The sequence below is a fragment of the Oryzias latipes genome, chromosome 23 (assembly GCF_002234675.1).
Source record: "Oryzias latipes chromosome 23, ASM223467v1".
Taxonomy (NCBI): domain Eukaryota; kingdom Metazoa; phylum Chordata; class Actinopteri; order Beloniformes; family Adrianichthyidae; genus Oryzias; species Oryzias latipes.
Genome location: NC_019881.2, coordinates 10,866,338 through 10,876,874, shown reverse-complemented (window position 1 = coordinate 10,876,874; position 10,537 = coordinate 10,866,338). Strand labels below are relative to the sequence as shown.

Sequence of the window (10,537 nt, the reverse complement as noted above, 5' to 3'; positions counted from 1 at the left end):
TTTTCACTAAAGGGATTTCCTTGAATGTAAATACCATTGAGACCTGCCACCCACTTTTCAGGAGAAAGGAGAGGGACAAACCAGCGATCCTCATCAGTTTGACAGAATTGTGTGGGGGATCACAGATAACCACATGTGATCTAATGTGTTTTAAAAATGTAAAGTGCAGGGGTATTAAAATTCAGGCATTTTTTGGACAGCTAAATGGTCCTGAAAAGAGATCCTGAGATGTTTCTTTGTGTGTGATCGCTAGGGGCATGAGAGAGTGAAGGAAAAAGCACGTGTTGGCGAAAGTCGTGAGGTCTGAGCAAAGATTGTAAAAAAAATAGACTGATTAAAGAAAGTTCTAAAAAATCACGAACGCCTGAATTATCATCATTCAAGAGTGTGCAACAATTGCACCAACAGTTGTCACCTTAAGCCCCAGCTTCTTGCTGATGGTTTTGTAGTCCATTCTGGTCTCACACTCTTGTGTCAACTCATAAGGTTAACTTTGCACCTGTTTCTATGTTCAAATCCAACTTTGTAGATCCAATCCCAAAACAATGTCAATTCCTGACAACACTAGTCCTTCACAGCAAGAGCTCACAAAAAAGATGCTGCAGGTTGAAGGTGTTTTCATTCCATTCCTGAAGAACCCTTAGGGATATATAGACTCAATGCATTAACGTATGCTAAAGATGCGCGCACCATCGAGTTGTGTTGAATGAACTTGTTGTCTCTCTTATTCAATCCAAGAGACGCATAAGGACTGAAGAGTAAACACAGCTTGAAACTAGAGTCTCAGGAAACTGTCTAGTGTGCTGAAAATAAAGGCAGGCATGCAGCCTATTAATACAGGAGCTATAGCCAATGACAAGAAATAACCCATTCTCTTTGAACTACATTTATGCAATTATTGTTCCAATGGATTCAGAGCAGTGTTAAGCTGATAAGTGTTGGATATCGGGGAGAGGCTGTTTTTCTCTGCTTTAGAGTCCGTTGGAGTTACAATAATTGCGTAAACAGTTAATGAGTCACGATGAGTCAAAGAGCATCAACAGGAGAGTTAAAGCGCCACTGTTAAAGGGTTAATTTAACTCTTTGTTAGCTGTGATCCAAAAACGTCTTGACTACAGAGTTAGACTGAATACAAAACATGAGTCTTTCTTTGGGTTTGTCGTCGAATGTCATTCAGTCAGGCAGGTGCAGCCAGGTGAGTGATGTCCAGGAAGCAGAAATGTCTTGGGCAGTCATGACCCAAACGTGGAGAAACTCATCTACACGTGAAAGGTCAAGAAAAGTCAGTGTTTACTCAGAGGATAGGTGGAGGCTTCAGATGCTCACACTTCCCTCAAACTCAGCCTGACCTAACAGGAATGAGGACATTAACAGTGATGAGGAAGGAGGTGTGGCAGTCCAGACAGTTTAAAAGACGTTGTTTGTCCTGAGACTTTGAGCTGCGACTCAAGCTTCACACAGCAAACAGGTATGTGTTCACTGTGAGGTTATACCCAATAGGTTTTTCAAGAGACAACTAAGCAAAATGTATGGGTTTCCGTGATATTCAAAAGTTGTGTTTTTTAATAGGTTTGACTTTTCCAATTTCACTTGAACTATTTCAAACGTTCTCTGAGTAAAGTTTACTCTGTAAAATGTGAGACAGACGTGTTTCTCCTGAACACAGGTCAAGATGGGAGGTCTCCTCGGCTGGTCTGAACTCATGTTAGCTCTCCTCTTGATCTTCTCCATGCAGACTGGGGTAAAGAAAGCTAAAAACTTATGTTGTGTAAAAAACAGTGTAAAATTACTGTTGATCCATAGATTAAGTCTCATCCTTTCTTGTTTTTCTTTATTTATATTAATAAAGAGTGGATCCGTAAATGCAGGTAAAGAACATGATGTTAATACATTTTTAAATTTGACTCCCAGAAACTGTTCACAATGTCATCTCTTTTTCTCTTGTCAGGTAGACCACTCGATTGTTCATACATTCGGACAGTTTCACCAACTGGAGCCAGTGGGGTTTACAGCATCCAACCTGAAGGATTCAGAAACAGCTTTAAGGTATCAAACATGACTTCTTATTGCAGTTTGTGATTTTTTCCTTTTTAATATTCTGCTAATACATATGAAAGATTTCAGAGTTTAGAGACAAGAGAAGATGAAACGTTAATAATAATAATATAATTGATACTTTATTTATCCCACAATGGGGACATTCTTCTCCACATTTCTGTCCCCTGGGGGGAGCGGTGAGCTGCAGACTGGCCGCGCTGGGGGGGGACGACAGCTGGCTGGTGAGGGTGGGGATTGATCCGGCAACCCTTTGGTTGTTGCACAACCTGGTCTTCCACCTGAGCTAAACTGCCGCCCAGGTTAATGAGGCAAAAATATAACATTTTTAAAATAGTGTCTGCCATGTATATACCAGCTAAATCAGTTTGTAAAGGCAGATGGTAATTGGTTTTAAGAAGAAAGAAAATCTCTCAGCCACTTTTAATCTGGTTCCCGTTTCAGCTAAAACATGTTATGCCTCCTATTCAGCAGTGCAGTGTAGTAAAAGTTAACTGCTAAGTCCTTGAAGACCATCCATGAAGATGCATCATGTTTATAGAACTGGGTTTTTTTCATTCCTGGATTTTGAAAACCCTTTAATAACAGTGTAACAAACAAAGCTGAAGGTTCTTAACTTCTTCTTCTGCATTGGTTTTCTCCATCTATGGCTCCATATAGTTTGCTAATTAGAAGTTGCTTAACAAATCAAACTGAGGAAAACTGAGATCCTGTCAACAGTAAACCTTGAAGCTACAATTAAAATCAGCTTCATTCCTGTTGTAAGATATCTTTTGATAAAAGCTTGAATAAATCCATCTCAGTGGCCTTCTGGTAGAGTGTCCATCCTGAGACTGGAAGGTAGTGAGTTTAAATCCAGGCCGAGTCATACCAAATACTCAAATTGGGACCCAGTGCTTCCCTGCTTGACACTCAGCATAAAGTGGTTGGATTGGGGGTTAAACCACCAAATGGTTATCGAGTGCAGCTGCCCGCTAGATAGATAGATAGATAGATAGATAGATAGATAGATAGATAGATAGATAGATAGATAGATAGATAGATAGATAGATAGATAGATAGATAGATAGATAGATAGATAGATAGATAGATAGATAGATAGATAGATAGATAGATAGATAGATAGATAGATAGATAGATAGATAGATAGATAGATAGATAGATAGATAGATAGATAGATAGATAGATAGATAGATAGATAGATAGATAGATAGATAGATAGATAGATAGATAGATAGACAACTTTATTTATCCATTTGGGAGGTTCCCGCATGGAAATTGACAATTTAGGCACAGGATGTCTAATGTACATCTACTGTTGATGTTTACAGGACATCTCTGACAACTCTTTTTTGTTACTCTATTAGCAATTAGCAGACATCAGTTAACCTATGAAAGCTAACCATTATGTCACCGTGCAGCCTTTTTGTTGACAGACAACTAGTCTTCACAAAGTTCTACATTCCAAGAAGCAACAAACATTTCTACTGAAATGTATCTGGGGTTAAAGGTCACAGAAACTTCGATCAAAACAACATTCCAACATTTATATTTACACTTTGATCTTTAACTCTTTTTAACACTTAGTAGAAAAAAATGATGGTAAAAATTTTAATCTATAGTCAGAGTAGATTATTATCAGAATGAGTTTAGTACAAATTTCTTACCTTTTGCTGAACAACAGAGTCTAGTTGCGGAAAAGTGGTCTGCCAAAGATCTAAAGAGTGAGATGCATTAGACCTCTATGACTTGATGTCTATCAGATGCATAATGCATATCTATAGCTGTGAGCTTTGAAATAGCCATGACTTAGATATCTAATAGATGTGTCCATGCCTAGTGGGTGTGTTTGTTGCTCACCGCTCCTTGGGAAAGATCAAATGTGGAAAACACATTTCACATACCAAGATGCATGAAAACAAATGGGACACTAACTTTAAATCTCTTCATCTGTTCCTGTGCAGGCTTACTGTGAGATGGGTAGAAATGGAATCTGGACAGTGATCCAGAAGCGTACTGGAGGAGCAGTGGCCTTCGACAGGGAATGGGCAGCATATAAGAATGGATTTGGATTTGCTTTATGTATGTAAAAAATGAGATATTTGGGTCTTAAACTATCCCAGCTACAATGTGTCAAATTCCGATATAACTGAATGTTGCATAAAGTGAACAACAGGGTTCTATCAACTCTCAGTAAAGAGTGTAAAATAATCTGTATAAACTTTGCTTGTCCTGATTCCTTCAGGGGATCACTGGCTCGGTCTGGAGAAGATTTCTGCTATGACCAAAGACAAATCCAAGAGGTGGAAACTGAGAGTGGACTTGTGGGACTTTGAAGGTGGCAGTGCTTATGCTGAGTATGAAGACTTCAGGGTGGGAGATGAGAGCACAAACTACAGACTGAGTGTTGGCAGATACAGTGGAACCGCAGGTACGGATGCAATCTTAAACGAATATCAATATAAAAGCCTCAAAATTTAAATTCTTGCCAGTCACACTTTTTCTCTGTAGCGCCCACCATGATGGTCTTCTGTACGCTTTTTAGCCATCTTTTTGTTTATCCTCTATAAAACACAACACACTTTTGTTACACTGCTCCATCTTACCCATGAGATGGAGATGTTCTTTGTTTGAATTGACCTGAGTTCTTTGTGTATTTTTATTACTTTTGTGTTTGCACAACTGCAAGAGAGCAAGTTAGAAAAAACAAAAATCAATAGCCGTGGTTACATGTGCAAAATGTTTTGATCAGATCAAAGATCGGATTAGAATTCAACCGTGTACATGGGCCACATATAAACATGTGGCAGCTAATATACGAGATAATCTTCTAAACCTGCTTTTATTATTGTTATGGTTACTATGAAGCGCCTGTTCGCACATCATTTTATTCTTAAATCCGTGTCCTCAGTGTTTTTTTTTTGTGGTGGAACGTAGTCAGAAGAAGGGTTAGGAGAAGGCAAACACGTGCTAACAACATTAGCCTTGGATGAACATAAAATCCATGCGGGAAATGTTGCAATCTGCATCTTGGTTGCACGTAAATATGTGGGAATAACATTAACCTTTATTTTGTCGAGACACGACTGGAAACACAAATCCACATTGATTGTTTGAACGGTTTCTAAGGACTGAACAGCATTTCTGCTTTGAAAAGCTAACACACCGCCCCAAAGCCGTTCCTCTGCTTGGAGACTCAGTTCTACCGGGAGACACGGTTCTCCTGAGTTTGGCAGCTCATTCACCAAGAGCTGCGGGACGGATCGCAGTCCAAAGCCTCCCACACTTAACAAAGCATCCTCCCCTCCCCTCCCCTTAAACACAAAGCTATAAGTCCGGCTGCTCTGATCAGAGACATGGCTTACTTGGTCCACCCGCAGTCGGGCCCAGACCCCGCAGTGTTCGGACGTCGTCAGGGGGCACGTAGCGCTCCTCCCCAGCACTCTCTCCCTTGGGAGAGGCGAGGAGCCCGCGGGGCAAGGGTGGAGCGCAGAGGCGTCCACGGGCATCCGCAGACAGCCGTTCGGTCCTGTTTGAGCTCCAAAGCCTTCTCTGGAGCGAAACACCATCTATGCACGATGTAAAACCAGAGTAGTTGTGACCCACAATTGGAATGAACTGTTTATATGCAACACGATTGAATCAACAATCGGCATAACCCACCTATCTCGATCGGAAAGAAATTTTGATCCGAACGAGTCTTATCAGGGCAGAGTATTCCGAAGGGCGTGTTTACATAACACATTTTTCTTCCGATCAGGCGTTCTTTCCGATTACTTTTGTCCGTCCGCAGCTATTTAGTCAGCGTTTTTTCTGTTGTGTGACCAGAAAAAAAGAGAACAGTGCAAAAATGATCTGCAGAAGTTGTCTTGTGGTGCATGTGGTCTCATCCAGTTTCAGAGTCTTGTTTTTTTGTGAACAATTTGTTATCGCACCATTTCAAATGACATTTCAGGACAAACCTTGAACAATAAAAAAATAAAAAAACTCCCCCACCCTCCATGGCGGCAGAGCCCCAGGGGTTCTCTACAACAGCAATTAGTCAAAACAAAACAAGTGAAAGTGTTTTATACATACACATATAAACCACATTCATATTCCTAATAATAGTTGACTGTGAAAAGAAATAAAGGGGGACTGCACCGCTGCCTCTGACTGCATTACCAGTGTTGGAGAACTAACTCTGTTTATCCTGGCAGTGGATATTTCCAACAGTACAATGTAACGGAAGTGCGCCAAACATTTCCTGGTGTCAAGATCATGAGGTGGCAGCCATCTTTGAAATAACAATTTCTTGGCCGCTGTAAGACCTGTCAGCACCAATTGGAGCTGCTGCTTGTTGAGTCCTAGCTGAGAGTTATCATTGAGAAGTAGCAAAGTAGGGTCACATGAAATACTTTTGCTAAAAAATACAGACAATATCTCAGATATTGGATTCCAAAACTTGTGAACAGGGGGACATTCCTACATCATATGTTTAAAACTGCCAAAGGAATTAGGTGAACACAAATGAAAATTTGGGCTCTTAACCCCTCCCATAGGAAACATTGTTGCAGGGGTGTAGTAAGTCTGTGACAGAACTTAAAATGTATAAGCTGGTGGTTTGTGTTTTGGAAGAATTAGAAATATTGTCCTATAATTTCTCCCAAAGGTTTTATGGTTTAGTCCATAGTGTAATACTTACAAGCATATAAGGTATCTCTAAAGACTAAACCCACTCTTCACCCATTCAATCTTATAAATACCTTTAAACATCCCAGTTAGAGAGTTTTTTTTTCTTTTTCCCGCCACAACAAGCTTAGATTCACATCTTATTATTAGGTCTGGAAAGTGTCAGTTTTCCTAGTCCTTTGTCTCTTCTTACAAGTATACCAGACAACTGACTGTTGTCTGAGAGTATCAAAGTGTGATAGTTACAGAAGAAAAGATGCATGACAACTTTGTGTCCTTGGTAACTACGTGGACAAGTGAGAACATGTGCACTGTGGCTTTAATATTGAATAGCAAACTAAAGTATATATACTAAAGCAGGGATGGCTAACCCTGGTCCTCAAGAGCTTCAACCCTGCCTGTTTTCCAGCTCTCCCTCACCAGGGTGCTGTTGATTAGCTGACTTAAGTGATTTCACATCCTGATTGACTGAACACACCTGATTTAGGTAATTAGCATCAAGTAGTCCAGGGAGAGCTGGAAAACAGACAGGATTGAGGCTCTTGAGGACCAGGGTTGGCCACCCCTATACTAAAGGATGGAAGTCCATTGTGTAGTCCATTGTAGAAGGAGCAAAGACAGATCCTTGTTGCACCTTTGTTTCACAACAGCAAAGGAGCCATTGACTGATCATGTTTGCTTCTGGTCAGTCTGTTTTTTTGAACACTAATACTGATAATAATACTGATCAATGTTTCTGTCTTAAGGTGATGCTATCCGAGGAGCCTATCCTGGCGTCGACCAAAATGGCTATGGCTTCAGCACCTCTGACCATGACAGTGACGGCTGCAACCCTTGCATCTTTGGTGACATTGCTACAAATTCATGCACCGATTCTAAACGTGGCGGCTGGTGGTACAGCAAGTGTGGCTCTGCCAGTCTGAATGGTGACTGGCATCCAAAGGGGGATAACATTGGTTGGTCTTCAGGTCTTCACTGGCTCACCTGGAAAGGACCTGCCCCCTACTCAGCCAAAGCCACCAGAATGATGATCACTCCCATGTAACAGTTTCAAAGTATTTCTGTATTTCCAGACACTTTGTTATTCTAAAACATGGTTATATTTCAGAAAAACAATAAACGAGTTGAAACTTCTGAATAACTGATAGGTTTTTAGTCTGGATTTAAAAATTGGAAAGGAGTGAATGTTACGGAGGTCTGGAGGGAGAGAGTTCCAGAGTTTGGGAGTTGAGCAGCTGAAGGCACTGCCCCCCATGGTGACCATATGGGCTGGAGGGACAGAAGGCTGAAAGGAAGAAGAATATGAGCAATATGTGAGCAATTAACATCACCCAGTGAGGGCCCTTGAGCAAGACCCTTAACGCCACTGCCTACCTATGAATCTGCATTAATGATCCCAGTGATAGTCAGAGGCCGTTGGCCCGTACTGGCAGCCACGCCTCTGTAAGTCTGTCCCAGGGCAGCTGTGGTTACAACAGTAGCTTACCGTCACCAAGTATGAATAAGGACTGAATGATTAATGGACACACTGTAAGTGCTTTGAGCGTCAGGAAAAGCGCAGATAAATCCAATCCATTATTATTAATATGGGGGAGTTTAGAAAGATAAGAAGGAGCCAGGTTATGAAGGGCTTTGAAAGTGTAGAGAAGTAGTATGAATTTAATCCTGAAAGCTACTGGAAGCCTGTTCAGCTGCTGGAGAATGGGCGTGATGTGATGGAAGGAAGGAAGGAGTTCGGATGATGATGATGCGGACAGCTGAATTCTGGAACAATTTAAAAAAAAGGTTTATTCAGAGTTTCATTGGGAATACCAGAGAGAAGTGCATTGCAATAGTCAAGGCGAAAAATGAACAGACTAAGAACTAAAGTGGAAGTGGAGTGGACCGTGAGGGAGGGGCTGAGACGGTTAATATGGCATTAATCAATGTAGGCCATCCGAGTAGTGCTATTGATGTGAGACTGAAAGGATAATGTACTGTCAAGGATGAAACCCAGACTCTTTACTTGAGGGGAAGGGAACAACTGGAGAGGAATCAATGGAAAGTGTAAAATTGGAAACTTTGGAAAGAGTGGATTTGGAACCTACAAGAAATAATTTGGTTTTAACACTGTTAAGTTTGAGGAAGTTTGAGGTTAACCAGGTTTTTATTTAAGACAGGCAGGAAGAAAGGGAGGCAAGTCGAAGAGAAGAGTTGGGTTTACTGGACAGATAGATCTGAGTGTCATCCGCAAAACTATGAAAATCAATGTTGAATTTACGGAATATATTGCCAGAGGTCAGTAGGTGGGTAATGAAGAAGAAGGGACAGAGAACAGAACTTTGAGGAACACCAGAGAAAATGAGTGAGGGTTGAAATTTATAAGATTTCATTTGGATAAACTTGCACTTGGTGCTTGAGAAGAAGTATGACTGAAACCAGCCGAGGGGGGGTGTACTTTATACAGAAAGCTGAAAGTCTGTAAAGGAGGATGGAGTGAGATACGGTGTCAAATGCCGCTCTCAGATCAAGTAGGATGAGGATGGTGACGAGTCCAGAATTAGCTGCTAGGAGAAGGTCATTTGTGATTTTCATCAGGGCAGTTTCAGTGCTATGAAGGGAGCGAAAACCGTATTGAAAGGGTTCAAGGAGATCATTTTGATTGAATTGATGGTTCGGAGGCGACTATTGACAGCAGCGGTCTTAAGAAGTGAGGGAACAATACCGGATCTCAATGAGGAGTGGATAATAGCATAAATGAAGGGAAAAAGAGAAGGGAGGTAAGATTTAACCAGGGATATTGGGAGGGATCGAGCAGACATGTCAATGGTTTGTACTTGTGGATGAGGCGGGATATTTCCCTCGGATTGGGGAGCAGAAAGGAGGAAAATAAATGAGAAGCAGAAAAAGAGTCAGAAGGGATGGGAGATGGGAATTTTCTGGATAAAGAATGACTAAAGAGAATTACAGTTAATGCCTGCCATCATCTGCATGGCCTTCCACAAAACATCCCCTCTGATCGTGGTCCAATGTTCATAGCTACATTCTGGAAGGAGTTCTGCAACCTCTAAGGGATCAGGGTCAGTCTAAGTTCTGGTTTCCACCCCCAAACTAATGGCCAGGTAGAGCGGTAGAACCAGGATCTATAGTCGACGTGACAAGCCATGTTTTTCAAGAACCCCAAGACGTGGTTGTCTCAGCTTCCCTGGACTGAGTACTCCTACCATACCCTAATCAATTCTTCCGGTTACTCTCCCTTAGCAGCCTGAGCAGGTCGTCCAATGATCAAAGGGTCGGCGGTTCAATCTCCGCTCCCCCCATCCAACTGTCGTTGTGTTCTTGGGCAAGTCACTTCACCCTCCTTGCCCCCAATGCAGCTCCACAGGTATGTTAATGTGTATGATTGATTCTGGTGATGGCCGTAGGCGCAAACTGGCAGCCACGCCTCTGTCAGTCTGCCCCAGGGCAGCTGTGGTTACAACAGTAACTTACCATCACCAAGAATGAATGAGGAGTGAATGAATAATGGACACACTGTTGAGCGCTTTGAGTGTCTGGAAAAGCGCAGATGAATCTAATCCATTATTATTGAAGCCCTACTTGCTTCCAGACGAGTGGGCCAGGACATGCAGTACCTTTTCGACTGGGAGGGTTACGGTCCTGCAGATCATCAATGGGTCCCTGACTGTCACAGTCGGACGTAGCGGGGGGAGCCGGGGGTTATGTCATGAAATGCCTGATTGTTGCTTTGATTAGTCTAGCAGGCTGTGACTTCTCCTGGATGTCCTCCCCTCCTCTGAGGTCTCCTGTGAGAGTCACAGCTGCAATTAAT

The 10,537-nt window shown here is 41.9% G+C and overlaps 1 protein-coding gene across 1 annotated transcript; it reads left to right on the top strand.

The window, feature by feature from the left end:
* The first annotated feature begins 1,371 nt into the window (after positions 1-1,371).
* On the top strand, positions 1,372-7,867 carry LOC105357065 (angiopoietin-related protein 5-like). Its single transcript, XM_023952270.1, has 7 exons — positions 1,372-1,468; positions 1,667-1,741; positions 1,850-1,868; positions 1,949-2,046; positions 4,020-4,137; positions 4,301-4,486; positions 7,473-7,867. Exons 2-7 carry the CDS (start codon positions 1,673-1,675, stop codon positions 7,769-7,771), a joined length of 789 nt encoding a protein of 262 aa, XP_023808038.1. The 5' UTR covers positions 1,372-1,468; positions 1,667-1,672; the 3' UTR covers positions 7,772-7,867.
* Positions 7,868-10,537: the final 2,670 nt, after the last annotated feature.

Bases quoted from the DNA above. Each gene is read 5' to 3' on its own strand.
- LOC105357065 (XM_023952270.1), top strand. From the start codon at position 1,673: ATGGGAGGTCTCCTCGGCTGGTCTGAACTCATGTTAGCTCTCCTCTTG. The intron at 4,138-4,300 runs GTATGTAAAAAA...TGATTCCTTCAG, and splicing joins TGGATTTGGATTTGCTTTAT to GGGATCACTGGCTCGGTCTG. The intron at 4,487-7,472 runs GTACGGATGCAA...TTCTGTCTTAAG, and splicing joins CAGATACAGTGGAACCGCAG to GTGATGCTATCCGAGGAGCC.